At 36.0% G+C, this 26,704-nt stretch overlaps 1 protein-coding gene across 4 annotated transcripts in view; it reads left to right on the top strand.

The window, feature by feature from the left end:
• Window positions 1-26,214, top strand: part of LOC145690656 (uncharacterized) — a 256,803-nt gene extending 230,589 nt beyond the window's left edge. For 3 of the 4 annotated variants that reach the window (XM_081765766.1, XM_081765764.1, XM_081765765.1), the window contains 6 exons: window positions 3,983-4,147; window positions 6,143-6,316; window positions 7,309-7,464; window positions 10,296-10,418; window positions 13,314-13,406; window positions 22,269-26,214. In XM_081765766.1, coding sequence (XP_081621892.1) covers window positions 3,983-4,147; window positions 6,143-6,316; window positions 7,309-7,464; window positions 10,296-10,418; window positions 13,314-13,406; window positions 22,269-22,406 — 849 coding nt within the window. In that variant the 3' untranslated portion in view covers window positions 22,407-26,214. Of the gene's footprint in view, window positions 1-3,982; window positions 4,148-6,142; window positions 6,317-7,308; window positions 7,465-10,295; window positions 10,419-13,313; window positions 13,407-17,684; window positions 17,852-22,268 lie in introns of all 4 variants that reach the window. The other variant, XR_014132253.1, reaches the window with a different exon arrangement.
• The last annotated feature ends 490 nt before the right edge of the window (window positions 26,215-26,704 follow it).

The raw sequence follows: 26,704 nt of genomic DNA, 5'->3' as shown, positions 1-26,704 counted from the left end.
GTAACGATAAAACAAAAAGTCTGAACTCGAGAACGAAATATCGGATCAAAGTCGGTAGTTAGTTGGAGCATAGATTCTGTTACTGTACCACTGGATGTGGAACAAGGGCGGAGATAGAATTCGCCGTGAAGCGCATAAACCAATAACTGGGAACTGGTACACATCCTGTATCCACTGGCCCATTAATGGAATGTAGGCACAAAATAACCATCGCGTTCTTTTACCTAATCTGCGGTCTCGAGCTATGGCATATTTTTTAATAGTTTCCATTTGTTTTTAGCGATCTATGACACTGAGGTTCAGTGATAGATCGCTTACCTCTGCTGCAAAGACATGGTGGTTCGCTTCCCAGCCACATGAGTTTGTGGTGAACAAATGATGTCTTTGGGTTTTCCCGGGTTCTCCCATTTCCTCCCGCATTTTCATTGTATCAGTTCTTCATCGTCACTCGCCTTCATTAATCATCCGTCTCCTTTATCCTAAAGGATATCAGTGAGACGTTAAACTAGAAGTTTCATTTCTGTTCTTTTATTTTTCTTCCTTCCTTTTTCTTATTTCTTACTATTTGATAAAGTATTCAGGGGAAGTGCATATAATATGTACTATTTTCTGGAAGATGAAATTAGTGCCTCATTAGTCTCATTAGTGCCATAAGTCAAAGATGACACGATCTTAAAACAGTTTCCAGTAAAAGCTTCTACACAGAAAACAGGAGAAAGCCATGATGAAAATAACTCTAGATGGTAATTCAATTTGAAATAATTCTAGATCTTAGTGATTTGAATATTGAATGTATTTGGAACAAACTTTAATTAAAGAAGTAAATCCAGTGAACAGTTATGTGATGAAAATTGTAATTGAGTAAACTAATCACGGAAATAAGTGGTCGTGGAGCAAAGTATAGTCATGCATTTACATCGTATTTACAGAGATTGTTCAGCCTACGTTTGGCCGATTTCGTTCCTTCCCCCTCCCGGGCAGAATGGACTCACCCGACCTGGCTCGTGGCGTCCTGCAGTGTTATGCACTGCCTTCCTGGGAACGGAGTTGTTTTTCCGCGTGGACGACAATAACGCACAAAACAGGACCATTGTTGTGAATGTTGTGTTAAATTTTGTTTCCGCTCTGTGACCAAAATTCCGCCCAAACTAAGACGGTTTTGGAAAGGCTATGTTGCGGCTCTTTATGACGCCCACTTTAGTGTTTCTGTTATTAGAAAACAGTGCAAGAAGAATGGTTGCAACATCAGTTTAAGTGGAATAAAAAACGTTATTAAAAATATAAGGGCAACGAAGCTCCACCATTTGGATCACCAACGAAGTTGCCTAGGAAGCGGGAATGCAGCAAGGCCACCTCCACCATGCAGAGGAAACCTCGCAAAATGGCAATGCAAGAAAATCTGCCAACACAAAGGTATATGGCTAATCGTCTTGACGTGTCTTTGGGGACTGAGCTGGACGTTACACCATCAACTCAAGCTGGAAAAAGTCACGAAAGCTCGCGGCCATCTCACGGATGCCCACCAAAAGGAACGAAAGTGTAACGCCTGCAAGCTGTACGAACGGCATCTGGCAAAACAAAGGTGAATGTACGTCGTAACGCTCGATGAAGCATGGATTTACCTTTCCGACTGCAGCAAACCGAGAGCCATCATGTACCGAGAGAAAGGCGCCAAGAACTTCAGAAGGTGGGTCCGTGTCTGTAAAGAATCCTTCCCAAAAGGGTTCATGGTCGTTACTGGCTACTGTTACCGAGGTAAACTGAAGATTCGTAGGGTGGCGAAGGACTGCAAAATAAATTCGCAGTATTTTCAGGAGCAAATCATGCGGCCGATCTACGAGCATGAGATTCCAACAATGTACGGAAATTACGCTAATCTGGTGCGCATTCACATGGACAAGGCCTCATTACGTACCTCACGATCGTTCCTCGCATTCTACAGGGAAATGGAGGAGGCAGGTGGTATACAGGTGATACCTTTCAATGAGGTACCTGTTAAATCTCCAGATGCAACTCCTATGGATTATTGTGGATTTGGATTGCTGAAACGGGCTTTGGGAAAACGGCGTGTGACAACTGTGGAAGGACTTTGGAAAGCTGTGCAAAGGGAATGGGACAAGATTCCCCTCCCAGTTCTTCAGAGAAGCCTATTACAGTAGAAATTACGCTGTCGGGCTATTGTTAGGAACCAAGGGAAACACATCGAGCACTTACGGACCTGGCGCCATGGATTCTTCTAAATTTTTAGGTAAGTCGAAATTGGCCAAATGTAGACTGATCAACCTCTGTATGGTGGTTCATTCTTTAGACAAGTTTCAAGCGAAGAAATTAAAGTTTTATTGAGAGGAAAAGTTTGATGGTTGTGTATTCAAATTAAGAATTTACATGCTTGAAATTTGTGTCTACTTTGAATGAAAACTATGAAAAAAGCAAATCAATTTTTAATATAGGCCTTTAATTATTAAAAGGTATTATATGATTGTCAAAGGAGACTTTTTTTCACACCATAATCCTCTATAGATACAAATTTAATGAATTTGAAAGAAGAGAACCCCCGCTGAACCGTAAATCGAACACAGGTCTCCTGCTTATCGTGTGTGTACGATAACCACTACACTACCTAGCCAAATATTTTGATTTTTGACGCCATGCTAAGTCAAATTGATTTATGTCAGTAATAGCGAAATGGCAGCCTGCAAATAAAAATGAAAAAAGTACATGATTTCCTTTTTTATATAATTCCATGAGAATAATTGTGAACATTATTTATATTTAATCTTTCGGTTAACAAGTACATTCTGCAAGGTAGGGCCGTTGTTAGCGAGCCAATTTTTAGAACAAGATTTTTATTTGTTTTATTTATTTATTTATTTATTTATTTTATTATTATTATTATTATTATTATTATTATTATTATTATTATTATTATTATTATTATTATTATTATTATTAGTTTTCGATCATGGGCAAGAATTAGTTTTTGGATCAGGGTCCACAAAATTCTTGAATGGCCCCTAAATCGTGTTTTCGTATTTTTTTTACGGAATAAGCACATCATACTGAGTTAAGTGTAGGTTTGGCTACACTACATGTAGTTCCTCAGATGTAAAGCCTACAAGGAAATTTTTGACTGATATATATTGGATCTTTTCATCCAAAAATGTAGGTTCTGTATATCTACTTTGAGGTGCTTGTAACTTAAACCTTAATTGACCTACACACTTGAAACAAAGAGCAGGATTTCCAGAAGGAAACAAAAATTTAGAAAATGTATGACTTTCTCACATTCAGCGAACTGGTGCAGCAGCAGTAGGGGGGAGGACCCCCAGATATGGTTCTTATTTTGTCCTGGCTCGCGTTGCGTTATAAATTGATCATCACTGGTCTATATTATCGAATACCTATGACGGTTGACACTGGGTTGTCCAAACAGAGGTTGCGGTACAATGCATATGTGTGTCTGAGTAGCGAAACACCGTCTTTCTAAGTAAAGACTTGTGTGATCAGGCTGCGGCCTGAGTAGTATTATACACTATATGGCAAATGCGAGTCTGGGCTGTATTCGAAGTCCAGTTGTAAATTTTTCACTCGTCGAATTTTATTGGAAAGCAATGTATTTTTAATATATGCATGAAGTTTGAATGGTTGTTCGTAATTCAAAGGGAAATTTTATTGATGAGAACATGATTAAATCAAGGAGTGTAAGAAGTAAAATGCTATAATATGAAAAGCAAAAAACCTAATTAGTTTCTTTTATTTACTTTTTACATTTTGGTCTTAAATTTCTAGCGACAATTGATCACTAAATTGCAACAAGACACACATTGAATATGCCATAAGTAAAATGTAATTTGCTCTTGGTTGATGTTTGAATCAAAAATGTATTGTCTGAATGTTTCTTTTGTGTACTTATGAACATTGTTTAGTGCCGAGACTCTCCAATTTAATCATAATATCTAAATTGTATTGTTTGTTACTTTAGGGTTGTTGTTTGTGTCCATTACGTGGAGGACCTATGAAACAGACGGCCGATGGTCGTTGGGTCCATCTCCTGTGTGCTCTCCTGGTTCCTGAAGCCTCGTTTAAAGATAGTAGTAGCAAGCAGCCAATTGCCATTTCTCCAGATCTTGCTCAACAAAATAACATGGTAAGCATGAGAGAGAGTTATTTTGTTTCTTGTTAATAATAGTACATTTTGTTCATTCGGAATAGCCAGCTGATATCAACTATTTACGTAAATTAGTATCTTCCAAGTTATTACGTTGAATGTTGTTGTTTTGTGTAATATAACTTAACCGACTACAGAAAGTGTCTTCATGGTTACGATATCATTTTGTGATTGCCTTTGACACAAATGCTGAAAGGAAATCATCGGAGGTTGTTGTTTCACGAAATCACACAGACCTTAGGAACATAGTTAATCAATTTGCCTATCAAGTCCGTGCAATGTCGCAGAAAATTATGGCCTCTGGGAGGGCCCTATTTTACTCTTCCTTACATTCATTATTCCTACAGTCGAACAAGGAAACAATACAACATAAGACTTCAGCCTTTGCGATAAAGGAATTAAGAATGTAGCAATAGCAATGAAAGAACATCCTCCTAAAAGAATGGGTCTTCAAGAGGATGAGCACGAAGTACTCATCTGCCGTTGTGAGGAAAGTAAGTCTAACCAACCAGCCAAACCCACCAACACAGAAATCAACTGTAAATAGTGTGTTAGTGCCAAATCATTGGTGCAAAAGTTTTCCCTAAAGCCATATTTCATCGTTTATAGGAAAGATATATTGCTAGGTGGAGACAAGGAAGTGTAAACGTTTCCACAAACGTCATGTAACGCACGATCATTAAAAGTTTGTGCGGGCGTTTGTAAGACTGGATCTATCTTTTGGACTGTTACAAACTCCGGGCGTTTTACTATCGTTCTCAAAGGCAGAGAGGCGGAAATGATTTTAGTATGAGAATGCAAGGAAGGTTGTACGCACAGGTTCAGAGTAGTGGCCGATTACAGCTAGAGTGGAAAACATCGATTTGGCAGGATAGCAAGTGATAATAAAACAAATTCAGCTTAATGTCGTGACAAGGTTTCAGAGCTTCTATATTGGACTGATATTTCATCCGTCTGCAGCGAGAACTAACAAGTTGTTACCAATTAGGAGAAATCAGTAAATCAATCCATCCATTTCACTGTTGCATCCACGGAGTGTATGAGCCTATCAATTACGAAATGTTATTGCAAGAAAGACTTAATCAAACTTTCCATCATATTTCGCAGCTCTGTTTGTTTTCCTGTATTTTGCACATTATTTAGTTACGCAGGAACTGCTTTTATTTGTTGATTGTTTTGTAACATAACATTGTTTCTAACACTGAATGTATGGAAGAATTTACATCTTAAGGGAAATACATCAAGTATCGATTGAGATCATCCATGTCAAAATGCAAGACGGATAACCATTTAGCTACTGCGTGAGGTCCGTCTGTTTTAAAAGTTGATTGAGTAGATGCAAATTTCATCAAATTACTATATTGGACCCTTCCGTTGTCTATGCATCACGAAAGATCAACGGTACATTCACCAAAGCTCCCCATATACTTTTGCCCTCAGCCAGTTGGACGGATTTCTACTTTATATTCCTATTTTTGCGTCGTCCATCTTAATATTGTCCTTCCATTTGCGCTTGTCGTCTTAATAGCCCTTTTGCGGTTTGATTCCCAGATAAAATTTTGAAAGCGCTTCTGCTTTCTTCCATTCTGGCTACATGACTTACCTGCCTGAACCTCCTAGACTTGATGATCCTAGACTTGTTAGGATGTGGTTTATATAATCCCAGTTTTATATCTATCTATCATATATATATATATATATATATATATATATATATATATATATATATATATATATATATAGAGAGAGAGAGAGAGAGAGAGAGAGAGAGAGATTCTTTAATTTTAACGCTGTTTATCTGACAAGAAATATTTTTTTTAATATTGCAGAATTTTATATACGATATCCAGATTATGTACAGTAGCATTGTTACATAATAATATGAGTAATAATTGCTTTTAATGTTATTGTCCATGCCAATATTATGCAAATGCAATGAACAATATATAGATTTAATTCATATTATTTTCGCAGGAATGCCGGTTCTGTCAGAGATTAGAAGGCACATGCGTGAAGTGTTGTGTTGAGAAGTGTGAAAGTGTATTCCACCCAACTTGTGGTCTTCTGTCCGGTATTGTGTTTGAGGCCAGTTTGTGTTCGCAGACTATCTATATGACATGTACAGAGCATACAGATAGGCAAGATAGGGTAAGTATTAACGTAGAAAGATGTATCAATTAAGTGAAAGTTATAATTAAGCATTCCATGATATACACCTGTATTATATATTACTCTTATACTTTGCAATGGTGAGTATTATGTTATTTATTTAATCAGCCATTCCTGTAAATACTTCTCGATTATGATTTGAAATACAGTTACATGCCCTCTTTTCTGTGTTTCTACACAGAATTTGTACATAAGCTGAATAAGAAATAGGGGCAACACTTCTCATGTCAAAAGTCTGTCACAGCACGACAAGAGTTCCGTAACAAATAAGGGAAGGGAATGTAAGGCAGTGAAGTTTGGCGAGTGGTAATGACTGTGTGTTATTCAATTAAAAACAGCAGTGCCGTGAAATAGAGGAGGAAAGTGGAAGCGCCATGACAATGTTTTCGAAAAACGAACAACATGCGTGGATCAAGAGGAATGTGGCAAATGTGGGCCCAGTGTACAAGAATGTTTTTAGGGAGTTCATGACGACATTTTTGCCAAAATGAAGGAACCATTGACGTGCCACATGGGGGTCCTTGAGGGACATCGACAGAGATTGACATGTTGACGGTGTGTGACGCCTTCTATACTTGCGGCAGAAAGTGAGGCTATTACATTACAGGGCTGTAACAGCCAGGTACAAATTATAACCATGTTACCACTGCATTTTATCCAGGCCTTGTAATTTAGAAAAAGCAGTCTTATTTATGGAGTATACCGAACAAAAGGAGAAATTTGTAGAAAATTATGCCACCAATTTAAGTTGATGTTGTCAATAAACATAGTGAAAAGAAAATTCGAAGACAGAATACCGTTCAGTTAGTCTGCATTAGTTGATACATGTGCAATAAATTAAGTAGTTGTATTTTTAGGCGCGTTTTTGGAATTTTCATTTGCTGTATCTCGGATAAATCTGGCATTTAAAACTGAAAGAAATTTTAAGATGATGTATAAAATTACTTAAAATGACATTGTCTTCATTCCAGGTGCCACCTGTTTTCATGGGCCAGCAAGTGTGGGCAAAGCACAAGAACGGAAGATTTTATAAGGGAACTGTTGTTGTAATGGAGAAGAAACTCTTCTATTGGGTTGTATTTGATGATGGATCCTTCAGCGATGATCTTTATCCAGAAGATGTTGTGGTTAGTATTTCCTTTTGATTCTATTATAGCGAGTGTATAAAAATGTGCTTCGTTGAAACACTTACTCGTTTGTTAGGGTGCAAGTTGTCCATAATGTTTGTTTTAGATTATCTCAACGAAAGCATTTATCACTAATCATTGTGGAAATTTGAGTCAGGTCCATGAGAAAGGTGAATAATAAATTTTCTTTTTTGCCAGTTACTATAACTTAAAATTGAAAATAGTCGGCTACCGCAAGACCTTTCCCACGTGTACGAATCCATCTGGTGGTACAAGTGTTTCATAGTTTCCTTTAGCATATAGGGTAGAACCGTAGACACCAAACATAAAAATCATAAAGAAATAAAATAAAGTAAGCATTATACTTCCGCAAGTGTAATATGGAAACTAAAGCTTAATATATGTTCGTTCTCTTATCGCACCAGATGAATATCGAAATGAGTGACAATTTGATAAGTATTCGGTCATGTTACTTACATCAGAGAGGTGTTGAAAATGTTGCATGTCCAATAATATAAGTCTGTCGAATATATCTGAACAGGTATGTGGTCATATCCTAAGTGTATACTTAATTAGGAACTGCAGTGTCGGTGAAGTTACAGAAAATGTATTAAATAATAATAAATTCAAAGCTCTAATTTTGTTTCAGTCGAATTACCACCATGGGTTGAGTCATTTTTCAGATGCTTTCAGCACTAATGTTTCCGGGTTATGTAAATTCAGCGTAAGTAAATCCGTAGGGTATGCTGTGCCTCGACTTACACAAAGAACCCTGAAACGATCTTATTCACTTAAGTGGAGGATTGTTGGTACATAAACACAGATGTTAAATTGCTTGAAGGTTAACTTCTCTTTTGAGCACCAAGGTATATACGACTGAATCCGTTACTTAACCCTTTTAAATTTTTACTTTTTTTAAAGGTGAATTATAGACTTCCAATCAAGCAGCTACAGCATCAACCTTAGTTATCCTAGGATCATGGTTCTTACCTTATTCTCTTCAGAATAAAACAGCCTTTCAAACGGTACCATTTACATTTTCTCTATCATGTCCCTATGGCTGGCAATCTTGAGAGAAATCGGAATTTTTTCTGATTTTTTTTTTCTTCCAAGTTTTAAGCTCCTCTTAACCCCCACTCTGTGTTAACGCTCAGATCTCAAAATTAACTAAATAACAGTAAGGGTTGTACTAAATATATGTAAGACTATCCATGGCTTTGGATTGATTATTTTATCAAAAGAAACACTGACCAAAGCTTAAAACATACTTTATGTTAAATTATAATAACTGTTTCGGATATCTAACATATCCTTCTTCAGACAATATCAAAAATAAATCAAAATACAGACATATATATAGTCATTGTTATCTTATGTCTTATGATTATATCTTATGATCTTAACATAACAATGACTATATATATGTCTGTATTTTCATTTATTTTCGATATTGTCTGAAGAAGGATATGTTAGATATCCGAAACCGTTATTATAATTTAAAATAAAGTGTGTTTTAAGCTTTGGTCAGTGTTTCTTTTGATTAAATATGTGTACAAAGTTTCAAGCTTCTACCTTAAATAGTACGGACGGGAAAAATTTATCAGTGAGCCCCACAATGCCCCAGATTACTCAAAAAGACCCGGATGTAATATAAGAATTTCCTAAGACATTCCTATCTATCCTAGGATCATGGTTCATACATCATTCTCTTCAGAATAGAACAGCCTTTCAAACGGTACCATTCACCTGTCTCCATCATGTATCTAAGGCGGAAAAGTCGCGAAAAAGGGATTTTTTGTTAAAAATATCCCTTTTTAAATTTGTTTTTCCCTTGTAGACCTCCGTTTTATCGCAGAGATTAAAAAAATCTTAAAAATACTAAGGGGTGCACTGAATGTGTGCAAAATTTCAGTCTTCTAGGTGCAAAAGTAAGCCCTCCAAAAAATAAAAAATAGGCTTTAAAAAATTGCTTTGTTTCAAGTTATGACGTCATTACACCCTATGTCTCGACGCAGAAAGGCTTGAAACCATACGTAGCGTGTTCCACAATGCCTCCATACTTGAATGAAAAGAAAAAAAAAAAAAAAAAAAAGAAGCTTTATTTATATATATATTTTTAAATCGACTAATGAAGACACTACCCTAGTACCTAAAAATAGGCACTAAAAATTTAAAAGGGTTCACGCAGGATCTGAGCCAGCACTCGTTTTATATTCGAGGCAAGCATCCTCAGAGGCAGTTGGACCTAGCAACATGCGAATATGAAGCACTGATGTTAGTCAGTTGCTACGAGGAGACAACATGCAGGAAGTTCATCTTTACAGCTTAATTTAATTCTTTAGTACTATTAGCGTATAATAATAATAATAGGCGAAAGATGAGACATACATCGATAGATTTCATTAAACTGAACAAAATGACATGCGTGAGTGTAAATCTTTGTGTGTAGTTTCCAAGAAAATTGAGGAAAGCAAAGTTCGAAGTTTTATGGCGCTAAGAAATATATTGTCCATTCCTAATAATAATTGATGCTGGATTTAAAACAAATATTTATGTACTGTGTATGTAAAAAAATATACACTGGTAACTAGCAGATTGTGTATATGTATTGTTACTTGTCTCCTTCTAACGTTGACCCACACACCTAATATTACGAATACACTACCTAAAAATCAGTTGGGAACGTCGCTCTGTACAAATTATTTGTAGAAAGGAGATTAAATGTCTCTTGTAAGTGTGGACTATTAATCTTGGTGTTCAGATGATTTTTGTATGCTATGCCAATGCAGTGACTTTCATATTTTCTTAGTTTACGTTTTCCTTGTTTTCAGAATTATAATTTTGAGAAAGATGGTGGCCCTCCTCCTGAGGGAGCTGACGTGAAGGTTCTTTGGACGGATGGAAAAGAATACCAGGGAATATTCAAAGGCACCAACTGCAGAATGATGTACACGGTAAGTGCTCTTACTTTATATTTCTATTTTTTGCTCTTCATATCTCATTTTTCACTCAGTTTTATTAAATCCCAATCCATTCACCTTCTATCTAGTAATTATTCTGTGTACTGTTTCAGATCAACTCGTCCCATGAATTTTTATGTACTGTATCTCCACTGACACCACCATTACGTGATGCATGTAGTCATTGCCAGACGTAACATTACTCAGCTCTTTTAACATTTCTCTTCCCCTGCCTTGCTTCTTCTGTTACATAGTTTTGTAATAAATATTTTTCTCAATGCCCGCTCATTTCTCTCTTTCGTACATATAGTTGTACATACGAAACAAAAGAATTACTGAATATATATTTTGTTTTAAAAAAGTGAGATTTTCAGTCGTTAAAGTTTCGTCATCAGGCATAGAAAAGAAGAAATGAAATAAAATTGAGAAAAATGGATGGGGTCTGTCATTGTAGTTGAACGAAAGAATATCAGCGAGGCCGTGTGAAAATAAAGTCAGAACTGCAGTTGAGTAGTTATTAATTAAGAGCCATACACTTTAAAATAATAAGAAAGTGCATGAAGGTTGTCGTTCAGTAATGAGTTGCTATTCAGAGTAGAAAAGAAGAAAGAAAAAAATTGTGAGAAAGATAGAGGAGGACGAATTTGTGGTAGGTTTCTATTTTTTCTCATTGCCTCATGTATATGATCTTCATTTCTGATCTATAAATTCATAGTAGTAGTGAAATAGTTGTATTGATTTTATAACGTGAAAGGAGAAAAGAAAAATCTGTAGAAAGTCATGGATAGGTTTGTTCTTAAGATGGAATTTGTGGGGTAGATTTGTCCTTGTTCCGTATGTGACTAAAAGATTCCTGAACTTCTTACATTTTCCAGTTGTAATAGCATAATACACAGTATCCGTATTGAAATTCTAATTTTATCTGACACTAATACCGCAGGTATTTAATGTATTAAATAGATTCATACAACAATACATACAGGCTTGTTGTCTGTGCAGTCAGTAATTTTCTGTGTGCGCCCCACGAGTGGCATGGAGGATATCTAGGCGAAACTCAGTTTCTAAGTGGCCTGCAGTGTTTGTGACGTAACTGTCTCAACAGCACAATTCTCTCACGATGCTGTTCCACAGTTGTCGCTTTTATTTCATAGACCATGTCTTTAACATACCATCACAGGAAGAAATCCAGGAAAGTAATGTTAGACAGCCGGAGTAGCCAGCATGGGCACCCCCTCCTTCCTGGCTCACAAAAATGTATAAAATTTCTTAAGACATTTTAATACAAATTAAAAAGTATCAATCGTACCAACCAGGGAGATGCCCCCCACTAGAAAATTTTGTTTGGGCGCCCATGTTGGCCCATGGACCACGTCTTTCAGTGCATTTTTGTAGGAGTTCCTCATTCAGTGCGTTCCGAATTACCAAATGCTAGTGTGAAGTTACTCCATCATGCTGCAAAAATAGATTTGAGTGTCATGAAGGAACAAAGTAACGTATCAAGATATATAATAAAAGTGTTGGAAAGGAAAATGGCCCAATGATTTCACACACCACAACCTTGACCTTCGGTTGATACTTAACGACCTCTCTCGAGGCTGTTCATTACCCCGAATTCGCACGTTGTGTCCATGGACCGTATTGCGTAGCTGAAATGTTGCCTTATTAGAAAAGAGAAGTTTGGCTGAAAGGCTGTTGTGAATCTTGATGCAGTCATGAATGTACTGCAGATGTTTCATTTTGGTTTGTCGTCGAATTTTAACTCATGTAAAACTTAACAGTTTTTATGTATAAAGCTTGATGTTTGTAAAGCACATCGTGAACTCTGGATTTTGGGAGAGCAAGCTAACATGACGCCTCACGAACTAATTTTTTTAAGACTTCTTGCAAATACATCTGGAATCCGTTGAACGTTTTCCTCTAATATGCGTAATTGGTCACCACTGTGCTTCTTAGCTACATATCCTATTTCTAGAAACTGTTTTCCACATCTTGATTGACTTGGCATTGCGAGAGTCTGTGATAATCTGTACGGAACTGTCGTTGAACTGCAATGATGGATCCCAGTTCTGCATACCATCACCTTTTTCAACATTAGTTCTCATTTTACTATTCACCACCTAGAACTATAAGAAATAAATGAGTCCTTATTGTTCATCACCTATTTCAAATTTATAATAGATAAAATAGATAAAGTTCTATCTAATTTACTATCTATCACCTAACAAAGTGCTTGCGTGTTTATTATATTAATATGAGTATTTTGGGGGGCTTGCGTTGGCTCAGTGGTAGGACGCTTACTTTTGCTGCGTAAGTTCTCTGATTCGATACCAGCTCGCGCCAAGTGGGCTTTGTGGTGGATAAAAACAGTGTGCAAGGTTTTCTTGGGATTCTTCCGTTTCATTCATCCTCATTCTCATTGGTGTCTTTTAGCCTGCGACACAACTGTGGGACTTAAAACTAAAAGATTTCCTTTCATTTCATTTAGTTCATTTGAATCGTTTCAAATGAAATAAAATCTTTCAGTTTAAACATCCTACGATTATGCCATTTATCCTAAGGGAGACAATATTTAAAGCAAAGTTAATAATAATGGAAGAATTGGTGGAATGAGAAAGTGGGAAGAAACGGGAATACCTTGAGGAAACTCACGGACACGATGTTGTCCACCACAAACTTGGCCGGGGATCGAACCAGGGACCCCACACTAGAGGTAAGCGCTCTATCACTGCCGTGCTCCGCTAAGCTCGTTCCAAGTCTGACATCCTGTATATTACTTTCATGTATTAAAGATTGATCACTTATAATGGTTTTAAAAATATAAGTAGAGTTAATTACAAAAGTGTGACGTGGAAATCTTTATTATTTCTTTTTTTTTATTTCTTTCAACAGGTACACTTTGAAGACTCGTCGGAACTGTGCTTGAAGCGGGAAGCAATATACAGCATAGACGAAGACCTACCGAAAAGAATTAAACGGAAGCTGGTATGTCAAAATGTTTGCTACTAGTAGAATTGCAATAATATGTTTCAGGAGTATCTTCGCTAATATGCTTCGAGAATAGTCTGGTGTAGCTCTTGTTTCATTGATAGTCACTTCTCGTGTATCAAGTAAATCAGTGCTATGAAATAAATTTTTATCTTTGAAACTATTATTTTAAGTATGATTTAAAAAAATGTTCGTATGTTTTATTATATAAATTTAAAAGAAAGGACAAATTTAGTGTTAATGTAATGTTCTCTTCACATTGACACGGTTTGTTCGAGTACATATACACATTGTTGATAGAAATATGGCTTCTATTGTATGTAGAAGGGTCATTCCATGTATTCCGTGTCAAATTATGAAGGGGGGCTTACTCCATCATTAGGTATTATATATATATATATATATATATATATATATATATATATATATATATATATATATAAGGGTGTAACAAAAAGGTACGGCAAAATTTCAGGGATGGATTCCTTATGGGTAGACAAGCAAAAAAGCATAGTCACATGACCTTATGTCGGAAAATGCATCGTTACGGAGTTAAGGTCATTGAGCCACCTGACAGTGTGAAAATTGCTCCTTGGGAGTACACTCATAAAAATTGGTATAATTGGTATGTGAAGTAATGAAGTAGTCCACTATATGGTAATATCCTGTATGTGTACTTGTTGCGTAGAAGTCTTAAATGGAGCCGCACTGAAAATAAATGTAATTTTCAAATTGAGACTCAAAAAATTGGCCAATTTTGCCCTCTCCTCCTCCCCCATATAAGCAACAAGTACACATACAGTCTATTACCATATAGTGGACTACTTAATTGCTTCATATTCCAATTTTTATGAGTGTACACCCAAAGAAGAAGGAATGCCATTATCAAAATCCTGATAAAATAACAAAAAAAGCACGTACTTTATTCTCCCCCGTCCCCCGCTGTGGTATCCCGCACATACACAAAGTGCATATCGGCAGAAAGCTTCGTCCTTCAGGGACATACTTATACAGAAATTATCTTTCTAGCTTAATTAGGGGCTGAGGTATTGAGATTTAAATTTTGTCACATTGATGGGCGACCAAAATGTGACTAATTCAAATTATCAGGCTGCTCAATGGCCGTAACTGTGTAACGATACATTTCCCGGCATATGGCCATATGTACTTTTTTGCTTGTCTACCCATAAGGAATCTACCCTTGAAATTTTGCCGTGCCTTTTTTTTTTTTTTTTTTTTTTTTTTTTTTTTTTTGTTACACCCTATATATATATTCACCGAAGGTCACCTTATTAATGACGTGCTGAGAAAGATTATTTTTTTCTTCTACTGCCATATTGGGTTTAGAATCATTTTTCGTCACTGCCGCGTGTGAAAATAAAAGCAACTTGTGGCGTAGAGATGTCTGTAATTTTTCCATCAATTCATACTTTAGATCCCAGTAATTAAAAGTACACTTTTGGCTAGAAGTGCATACGTAACACGAGGAATGGAAAGAAAATGCAAGTAACATTGTCGCCATGCTGCTGTGAACAGACGGCAGGGTTGCTCTTACTCACACGCTTATTGAAAAACATAGCTGTTCAATACACTTAGTGTTTCTAATGCAGTGCATGTAGAGGAACGAATGTGGACCTGTCAAATAGTGGTGTGAAATTAGACCGCCATAAGGTGATAATTTCAAAGAGTAAGAAACATGCATAGAAGTAAATGAGTGCATGGCAAAAGGAAAGAATAATATTGTGTGGGTCTCTTAAAACGCTTCGTTCCCATGTCGGACGATGGCTCATTCTGTACCAAGCTTTTTTAACACACGCGCGTCTGTTCTTCATGAGTGCCTGCTGTCACAGTCAACTCCTGTAAGGAGATTACTTGAACAATGTAAGTGAGAGGTATTCAAACATCGACATGAGCCCCTACGATTTCGATCTGTTGAAACTGCAAATATAACTGAAAGGACACCATTTTTAAATTAGATACGCCAGTCTGGAGACAGTGAGGTGCTATTTCGTTGATATATAAATAACAGAGGGTAACAATGACAATATTTAAGGAATGATTATGTATTCAATTTCTAGAATAAATGGCACGTTACGTTATGGATATATATCCACTACTTACATATACAGGGTGATATTTTTAAAACTCACAGATTTCATTTGAGTATAGAATTTGTAACTGAAGTCCGATTTTTAAGCGGTTTGTGGCAAATGATCAAGAAAGGACGGGAGATTTATGTGACTATGTTTACTGTTTTAAATTCATCCGGGGTATTATCAAACACGCCTCAAGAAAAACAACAAATATTCGCCAGTGTACCTTACAATTGGAATGAAGTTTTGGATTTTTGAAGCGAAACTGCAGAATACAAATTAAGTGTTAGTGTTAACACCCATAAATCACATGTCAAATATCTGTAGCCGGTTTCTTGCCGGTTTCTTGCGACAAACGACCGAGAGATTTCTCTGGCTACCTAAGGAGTCGATAACTGACATCTTCACAACACCAGCTTGCAGGTCCGATGTCCCTGTTTCACTCAAAAGCTGTTCTGTTTCTTTCAATTTATTCACTAGCCACCATATTATGTTCCTGTCTAGGGCAGAACGTGAGACAAATTTGTTTCTGAATGCCCTTTTCGTAGCAGCAACAAATTCTGTTCTAAAACTTCTCACGATTAACTCATGTAGCTCCAAAGAGTACACTATTCTCATTGTGCCCTGATTATATTCACACAGAAGCACAGAACTGTACAGCACAATTCTCAATACAACGGCCCAGTTTCCTGTTTCTTATTGACCTTGGCGAGGTTGCTATGTAATGAAGAAAACTCAAATCCCCACACCGCATCGCACCTCATTCCAGTTGTAAGGTACAGTGGCGAATATTTGTTGTTTTTCTTGAGGCGTGGCCGATATTATCCCGGATGAATTTAAACCAGTGAATATAGTTTCATAAATCTCCCATCTTTCCTTGATCATTTGCCACAAACCACATGAAAATCGGACTTCAGTTAGGAATTCTACATCCAAACAAAATCTGAGAATTAAAAAAAAAAAAAAAAAAAAAAAAAAATCAAACATTAATTACATTTTTGATTATCACTCATCGTAGTTGCTGGTCTACTACTCACATTCTTATATCTGTCTGCTGGGCTCTGAAAGGTCAGCGTGAATAATATCTGGAATAAAAAAAAAAAAATATAGTTAGCGATTGACGACTATGCGTTGTAGTCTAATCTTAATTTCTTTTATATATTTATAGGTTAATTTGAAATTTGAAGTACATAAACTCGCCAGAAATCACGTTCCGGTATTGAAAAAAAAAATGAAACATGAAACTTTTTGATGGTAGATGTCTCAGTCTACCCAGCTTTTAGATTTTAAGTTAGTAACTGCTTCAACATTTTAATTTAATGTTATAGTATATTTTAATAATGCCCTATAAGGCGGTGGCTCAGTGGTAGAGCATTTACCTCTGGTGCGTGGGGTCCCTGGTTCGATTCCCGTCCAAGAAGTTTGTGGTGAACAACATACTGTCCTTGGGTTTTTTCAGAGTACTCTCGTTTCTTCCCACAAGTTGATTCCACCAACTTTTCCATAATTCACTTGCTTTGATCATCCGTCTCCCTTAGCCTAAAGGGCATAACGTGGGACGTTAAACTGAAAGATTTATTTTATTTTATTTTTTTTAATTTTAATAACACTCTTATACCATTAACGTATCAGAATGAAAAGCAATACATCAAGCATAGATCGTTCTTGTTTCTACAATAAATATAAATTACAAACGAATAACATTGTTAAAGTCAAATGAAAGTTTTAACACTGAAAAAATAATAAGTAAGACTTCGCATAGCGGTGGCTTTTCGGTATAGCTTGTAAATGATTGAAGTTAAAGCTACATGGAATATCAGCGGATAAGATCATAATGTGGAGCTTTCGTGCAATCGAAATCAGGTGAAAACTGTATGTGGGATTTCAGTGAAACAAAAGGAGAGTATGTATCTTCAAACATGGTATTTGAAAATTTTTTGAATCAATGTGTAGGTAGGTAGACATGTAGGGATAGTCGCTGTAATGTCCATGAATTGTTGTATGCTTATAAGCAGTGAATGCTTCAGTTAATTTATATGGAATTTGCTTTCGGAGTATTGTATATAATGGATCTGACTTTTTTTTCTTTCTTTCTTCTTTGGTATTTCAGTCCTGTAACTGGTTAAAGGAATTACAGAGGTCTTAGTGGTCAATTACGTGTTATTTGTATCTATGATTCCAGGTTCGTCGTAGTATGAATGTCTGTGATCTTTCCCGCGTGAGAGTAGGCCAGACTTAACAAGAATCCTTGCTTGTCGTGTACATGTGTATATATGTTGTAATAGTCGACTCGGAGGTTTGAGCAACTACAACTTGTGAGCAGGAATACTTTCGAGTCTTGCCTTTCTGGTTAGTTCTCTTAAATTCTATTCCTTCAGTGTGCTTTTAAATATATAGTTATCATTCATGGGCTCTCGTTTGGCTGTCATTTTCTTCCTTTTGTTTCCTTTCAGTTGTTACAGTATATTGGTGACTATGCTCCTCAGTTACAAGTATTGTCCTATCCTGTGAATGTTATAGTACCTTGTCAGTGAATGCGTTGATGCTTCTTCAGAAACGCCTTCCAAATATGTACTTTTAATCCAGTTGGTTTGTTTTGTTCATGCGTTTCTTTAGCTCATTATGAGCAATTTATTGCATGGTTTGCTGTTGGTTTTTCTATTAAGTATTTTGTTGTCCATAATGAAAAATACGCTGACGGTTTATTGAAAAGGCCCTGAATATAGTGAGCTGCGGAAGGGTTTTAGTACATGCACTTAACTGATAATTTTTCGTCGGAACTGTTTGTTAACGATACTTTGAAATTCGATAAGTCTGTCACTGCGGCAGCATAATTGATTGGCGAAAATATTTGTCATACAGAACGCTTGCTAATTTATATAACGTAGATAAACAAGAGGTAGTAAGTAGTTCGGGAGGAAGATTGGGGGAGAGTTTGTGTGTGTCTGTCGCAGCATTGTAGTTACACTCTTTTGAGATGTCTTGTGTTGTTAATTTTAAGAATATTTAGAATCTGAGGCATGTCTACTTTTTTATATTATTTTCTGTTTATATTGCATGATCTCTTCGCACTGGAAGTTATTACAATTTTAAGCATGTAATTATTAACTATTCAGTTGCAAGTAGCTTGTGTTCGAAAATCAAAGACGTTTCGAAAATCTCAGCGAATAAATGTATAAAACTTAAATGAAATGATGACTATATTCATTTATTATTTATCTTATACTGATAATTTGGACTAACAATTTTCAGAGCACTTTTCATAGACAACTAGAATAATGTATCGGTGCAGGTAACACAGATATACGAACATTCCTGAAAATTAGTCAGAAATAAACAGCATTAGCATCCCTGCATGTATGTGATTTTGGAAATGCATTCTAAATCATTTTTAGAATGGCGTATCCCAAGAGATTGACATAATGAATACATAAGAGGAGATTATACTTGCAGATTAAAGTCCCACGATTATGTACCGTGGCTAAGGGAGATAGTGATGGTTAGTTTGATGATAGTAGTATAAAGAAGAAAGTGGAAGGAAGCTGAAAACTCCGGAGAAAACTCATGCACACGGTGTTTGTGCACCACAAAGCTCACTTGGCGAGAACTTTGTTCGAACCAGGAATCCCATACACGAAAAGGGAGCGCTCTACTACTGATCCACTACTGCCCCTACTTTTATTTTGAGAACACAAAAAACAGTGTGTTTACATGTATGTTTTGATAGCATCCCAATTCGACTGGTCGTTTTACATGAGACTTCCAAACTTTATTTTCATATATGGCTTTCATTCAGTTTACTCATTAAAGTAAATTTGATGTTAATTGTGTTTTGGATCTCACCTAAGACAGAAGTAGGTGAGTTTTTGTAGTATTAGAAAAAAAAAAATAAATAAATAAATAAATAAAGAAGTGTGAGTCCTTCGCCAAATGTACCGTTGTAACATTTGCGTGGTCGGAATAAATAAAGCTAAGTCGAACCCCTTAATGTCGGCTAAAAGCAGGGAATTCGTGTTACTATTCGGTTCAAAATCTCTTGTTGTCGCGAATTCTGTCGAGGAATTTGAAGCTTAAAATATACAAAACGGTAATCATGCCTGTTGTTCTGTATGGTTGCAAAACATGGTCGCTTACTCTGAGGGAAGAACATAGACTGAAAGTATTTGAGAACAAGATCCTGAGATGAATATTCGGACCCAAGAGGAACGAGAATGGGGAATGGCGGAAACTTCATAACGAGGAACTACATAATTTTATACGGTTTACCCAACATTGTTAGGGTCATCAAGTCTAGGAGGCTTAGATGGGCAGGTCATGTAGCTAGAATGGAAGAAAGTAGAAACGCTTTCAAAGTCTTGACTGGAAGACCAATCGGAAAACGACCATTAGGAAGACCTAGGCGCAGATGGGGAGGTCAATATTAAGATGGATCTCGCAGAGATAGGATTACAAAGTAGAAACTGGATCCAATTGGCTAAGGATAGAAGTCAGTGGAGAGTTTTTGTGAACGCGGCATTGAACGTCCGGGTTCCATAGGTCATAGAGTTAGTTTTTAGTTAAGTTGAACCCCTCTGTACGTGTTAGACGAAACAGTAGCATAGCAGCAAGTTCATCCATTAGCCTATATCCGGAAGATCTGTTATTCTTTCTAATTTCGCACGATATAAAGAAATATAAAGACATGACATGACATAAATGGCGATAGTAATAAAGGGACCAAATGTTGTTCTAAAATTTCATTAAGTATGTAACACATTATATAGCGGGAATCGCTATTATTGAAACTTCTCGCAACAATCGAACCTCCAATCATACTTCAAAGATTGTTTCCGACAAAAGCTTACGAATTCAAACAGCACCTACCTCAAGCCATATCGCCTCCATTGATAATGTTATATGGTAGTGGTCGCCCTGCGTCTTGACAGTTGCCCGAGAGCGAAATTTCCATTGTAGGAGACTACCATGTTGACACGAAGTTTTGGCATGTCGATTCGTAACTTCTTCTCGTAACAGGTATTCAGATTTCATCAATAGCAAGGTATATTATGAGAGAAGGCTAATTTAAGTAGGCAGAAGATGCAGGAATCCATCGGTAAGGCATTAGATGACTTCATTGGAATATCTGTGAGCGGAATAGTACGAATACTTTTTTTTTTTCCCTGCTATATGTGGAGGAAGAGACGGGTTGAGCGAGAAATGTGACTTATGCTTTGTCTTGATACACCCACACACAATTCTGGTCCCTCCCGTAGAAAAGGGAAATGTCGTTGTGATAAATGGGTGTCAGAACTTTATCCTGATAATATTCTGTACTAACTTTTGTATTTTTGGCCTTTGTACTTTCCTTACATTCAGCGAACCATCTTTGAAATTCCGTCACACTTTTGAACGATAACAAGTTGCACGTAATTTGTGACAAACGTCAAGATAAACATTCTTCATCCATTGTAACATCTGTTTTTCACCCAACAGGTGCCCCTCGTAAAGTTTGCGACAGTCCTGAGTGTGTTTTCGTAAGAGTTTCTGAACATGCTCCTTGTGTTGCTTTCCCAAACTCAAATTGTGGCGAATTACGGTGTGCACTGCTTTCAGTGATGTTTGTAGCCGGTTCAAAACTCTGTATGGGGCTGAATTCTCGCCGGTGACAAGAGTTCTGACTTTCCAAATTGTAGCTGGCTGTTCGAGACGAGACGACAGGGATTACCCTGTTTCTACCCAATAGGAATCATCCCTCGCCGTATCTTATCCCCTATTTTATGAACCGTGAGATATCACCTTTGGATACAGTAAATCCGTGCTCCTTATACAATTTTCTAATGGTGCTATAACTATAGTTTACATTAGAAACAGCTGTTCCATAACTTCCCAATATACACAGAGTTTTGTTGGCATTCTTTACAATACACAATTACCACATCTGTCACCCACAGTCAACGGTTCGTTGTACCCACACGAATGGCAGCTTCGTTCTTTTCCCGCTTGCCACAGTTGTGCAAAGTCATCATCCTAGATCGGAAATAACTTCCGTACTTAATTCGTCAGAGATAAATCGTAGCCTCTTCTACTCGATTTTACTGTAGTCCTCCTAGATTTGAAGACATAAGACAACTGAAACTCCTGACATAAGACAACTGAAACTGAGACTCCTGTAACTGAAAAATCCTATTAAGACTAATATCTAATTTGACTGAAGAAACATCGGTAGAGAATATCTGATATGGTGGCACATGTCTGTGTTCGTTTATGATATAGGTGTAATCTGTTTAGTGCTAAAGGTATGTTAAGGTTGCCATGAAGGCTGTTTGCATTTAATGTGTCATGACATGGTAACAAAACTTTCAGTAATGACAAGTTGTACGTACCGTCTTTCTTCTGTTTACATGAGATGGTGTGTCTGACGAGATAGTCACAAGCCACAAAAAGTAATTTGATATTATCGTATTATCATAAAGGAAGCTTTACGGTTAGCAGTTTTTTTGGGGAGGGCGGAGGGGCGGCAGAGGAAAGTGAGAATTAAATTCATTTAAGATCCAAAGGGTTTCTTTCGTACGAGAGCGAAGGTTGATTTTGTAGGTAAATTCCTTTCTAACGAGTATAATATTCTATGAAAATTTAGTTTGTGACTACCCTTGAGACTGAAGGAATGTCTCATATTTTATAAGGCATAGTTTTCAGAAAAGCAGGTAAAATTTTAATGTGAAATGAGACGGACTGTTCTACTAATGTAACAGCTTGATTAAAGTACTCTTTTTTCCTTTCTTTTTAGTCCACTTGTACGCCGATGCGCCACAAGGACTTCTTATTGGACACAGAGAAACTTCCGTCAAAGCGGCAGCATAAGTCGAACCCACGATATAATAATTCAGAATTCGTGATGCCATCAGGGGATCGAGTTCGTCTGTAGAGAGCTTCTCTGTGTCCGTTGTGTGTGCGCGTTTGAGTGCAGTGAAATTATGTATTCATAAAATCTAGATTATACCTTTTCCCTCTTAATGCATCTGTTCCAAAACAGAATAAATACATATATAAATACTGCTGTCTGAGTGGTAACATTGGTGCATCTAGATGTGTGTGTGAGTATGTGTGTGAGATAATGAATAAGTGATTGTACATTTATTATATTGACACTGCCTCTATAGTGTGGTTAATACACAGCGTATTGAACTAAGAACTTGGTGACATAATGAACGTGTCACAAGTACATTTATTATAGTACAAATTTATTTGTAAATCACAGCACTTAAATGAAGTCATTTCGCGATTGTGTTCTAGTGAAATGTATTTTTCATTATTGCCGCAAGATAATTATTACAATTAGAAAATGTTGGTCAACATTCCCTTTGTGAACTGTGGGTCATGTATTCATGTGCTTCATCGTGCCGATAATTGTACATAGCTTAAGAAAAATAAGCTGCAATATTGTTCTTCATTGTGCTTTTCTTGCGGTGTGTAAACATTTAAAAGTAGTTCAAAATGGCATTTCATTATTTCACACAACCATAAGTAGTTTTCTTAATCGACTTATCATTCGAGTGTCATTTTTTTTATGTACAGTACAATTTCTGTATTACGAATTGTTTCTTCGGAAGGGAAGTGCGTAAAGGATAAGAAGAGACATTTTGGCATGTATTCTTCTGTTAAAAAAATAATCATACCGTCTATATATGCTGAATTTTTAGCACAACAGTAGCCTTAAATCGGACCAGATGTACCATGAGTTCAGCATATATTAATGGACGGCCATTTTTTTAATAAAAGAATACAAGTGTATCTTCGTAAGGATGTGTTTATGATATCTTTATTTTTATTGTGTGTCTTGTATACCTTTTATATTTCTGTTTTAAATATTGGATATGTATATTGTTTAAGATCCAGATTTGTTCATCTATGAATTCTTTGTATTGAGTGCATGAACATTTATTATCGATTGAGTTGCGCATGTTTGCAATTAGACTGAGTTGTTTCTTTCCCCAGATTTATAAATATTTATAAAGGTTTCAGTTCAAAACCTTAATAACGATTCTTTATGGAGGATAAAGTTTCTAAGAGTGAATATCCAGTCTTTCGTGTATATGTATATATGAATGTTTTAGTTCAAATGGAGGTTAAGTAAGTGGCAACTGGAAAGGTTTGAACGAAGTCGAACAATTTCGAACTATTGAATTTGTACTGAACCATAGAGAAGCTATTTGTCCCATCCCATTGCACATATGCATAACATAAACATGTTTGTCACAAATACATAAATTATTTCTTCGAAGTTTTTAAATTTTCATTTCAACATATGTTGAATTTTCAAGATAAAGTAGCTTCCAAACCGAATTTCAATGAAAAAATTGGGGATGTGCATTGATAAACTTTTTGTATGGATTGCTTGAGTGTCTATTTATACACGAATGACAGTAGTAAACACAAAAGAAGCAGCATGTAAATCTACTAGTGCAGTTTTCTAATCAGTGTTTTCCGTGTGTCGAGAACCCAGTTGGATAATACTTCTGTAGTACTTAAATACAAATATATGCCTTCAAATTATTGTTGGAAATATAAAAAGCATTTTTTTTTATGTGGATTCAGGAATTGTTTTAAGAATTACTTTTCTTTGAAGCTGACTATATGCAAGCATGGAAAAACTTCAGGCATATGCGATCACTCTGATAATCTCACGTTTTGTAAATTTATTTATTTATTTATTCTATTGCCGAATAAGTATCAACATCAGATTTAATAATGTGTAAAAACTGATTTAATATATTAGCATCTATTAAACATTCAGAGATACAGAATTGACTCATTCATCCCTGCTGTATTAGTGTACAGTAGAAAATATGTACTGAACTAACGAGGTAAAGATGAGTGGCACATTTATTTAAGCGAGGCAGTGAGTGCATTGTAGATATGAGGAGCTGAATTCATTATTCGGGTAACATCCTCACTGGTGTTGGGGAGGGGCATGAGAGATGGGAAATGAATAAATTTACGGGCTGTTTTCTAGGTTGTTTGATATTTGGGATTTTTCGTATTTTCTAGCTACATAGATATACGTTGCAGGACCTTCTGTTTTAAATGTTTCGTTAGCTTCGGTATTTATATATTCCTTCAGTCGCTGGAATAGTACAGTCATCGAAATAGGTGTTAGTGAAGACTAACTATTTACATTCTTCCACGCTTACATATTAATTGAATTCCCATTGGTTGTTTTCTAACTTTCCGACGATGAGATTATTGATCGTTTACTATTGAGATCGGATTATTAATACCCTAGTCAATGCATTGGGATGTTCATTTTTGAGCATTCCTGCGCCCAAGATTAAAAAACTGAAGAATATTTTGCAGACAAGTGTTAAAAATACTAGCAATTTGTGTAATAAAGTTACAATATTCTCCGTATGTAATGTTTGCCTTCAATTTCCATCACAAGTAAACAGAGTCAAGGAATAATGTGAAGATTAACGAAAAGAAAAATCAATTAAGGGAAGACATCTAAGGAAGACAAAAAGAAATGTTTTTAAGTTATACTGTAACCGTAACTCAAAGCAACTCTAACTGTAATATTAATTTTATGATCTGTAAAATTATTTTAAAATGTATGGGTCAACAAGTACTTTAAAGAAACATTGTTTATTTTGCTTCTTGGTATACAACTGGTGAAGACAATATACATCGTGCATTTATAATTTCATATCAATATTATAATTACAAGTATGTATAGCGGCGGCTATGTGACAATTTTCTGGTACCTTCTTTTCTTCTCTCAGTCTGATACCTTCTAAGACAAGTCTACGAAAAGCAGTGGATAGTTATAAAACAAAAGTCCTTTATGTACAGAACTATTATAAAGCATTAGTGTTTTGTTTATTTATTTATTTATTGACTCTAAAATTAACTTGAGTGGACTCTATTTTGGCCTGTTTCAAGCTTTATATGGATTATTATTATTAAGGAAGTGAAACATAATCATGAAATAGGTTAATTATTGTTGACAGTTTGGGGAACAAGTTCGTTAACGATGTTCATATTTGTTAAAATATCATTGCATCAATCGTTTCGAAGATACCACCGATTTTATCCTTATGTTTTCGTCACATATGGTTAATGATACACGAGCGACAGTATTACTATTTCACTTCTGAATTAAGTTACTTTCGGTTATGATTTTGATTCAAAATAATGTAATTGATTAACATAAAAATGGAATGCATTTAAATACAGTAAATTCAAATCATAAAATTCAGTAATTTTATTAAATATTTGGCGTACAAAAAAGTTCAGCTGCTTCTGTTGGTTTATTACTAACATTGTGTTATAGGGACACTCAGCAGTTGTTACAAATTAAAACCAGAATACTTTGTATGTGTATGTTAGGTTTATGATATGTCGTTATCTGCTTTGATGTAATAGTACGGTTAATTGTAGATATTTTGAAGATTGATTTAAGGAATAGGAAACTGATAAGAATTATTAACTATTGTATGGTATGGATTATAAAGGAATGTAACAAAGAGAAAGAGATTGGTTTAAGATATATCATTAGTCATGTTTATATGTAGAGCATAGGTTTTATCAGAAAATTTTCAGTATATTTTCTTTTTTAAAGAAAGAAGTAAGGGAAAACAGAAGAAAAACTATATAGAATTATTTTACATTTTGTTGTGACTTGTCTGTCTGTCAACTCATCTGATTATAAACAAAATAATACATTACAGTTATATCAATATACTGGTTCCTTTATTTGTGATAACTTTTGTAACTACTAAAGACGCTACTTTATAGAAAGTAACCACAAGAATGTAGAAAACGCTTATATTTAAGCCTAGAAAGATCTCTACTTTCTTCCCCTGCTACAAAATGGCGCTCAGCCAACTGACACATTTGAAAATTGAATATTGCGCAGGCGCGAAAACTTGGAGTGGGTTATGGGTGGGGTATGTGAAGTGCGTAGAATGCCATTTCATATGAACACTGTAACACATACAATAGACCTTGGGAGCAATGTCAGCTAAGAAAGAAGTATTTTGTCTGTACAATCGTTGCACTTTTATTAACTGACTTTGTTTTGCAATAAGTACGAACACAGAAAACGCGTTGTTCAACGCTCCAACAGTGTCCATGGTAACTATTATGGTGTTCTTATGAAGTGGGATACTCTCTTCTTCCAATCTCCCACCCACAACCCACTTCCAAGCTTTCGCACCTGTACAATAT

The sequence above is a fragment of the Thermobia domestica genome, chromosome 7, assembly GCF_964235325.1.
Source record: "Thermobia domestica chromosome 7, izTheDome1.hap1.1, whole genome shotgun sequence".
Classification (NCBI taxonomy): Eukaryota; Metazoa; Arthropoda; class Insecta; order Zygentoma; family Lepismatidae; genus Thermobia; species Thermobia domestica.
The sequence above is the reverse complement of the archived record's forward strand: the minus strand, read 5'-3'. Positions and strand labels throughout refer to the sequence as shown.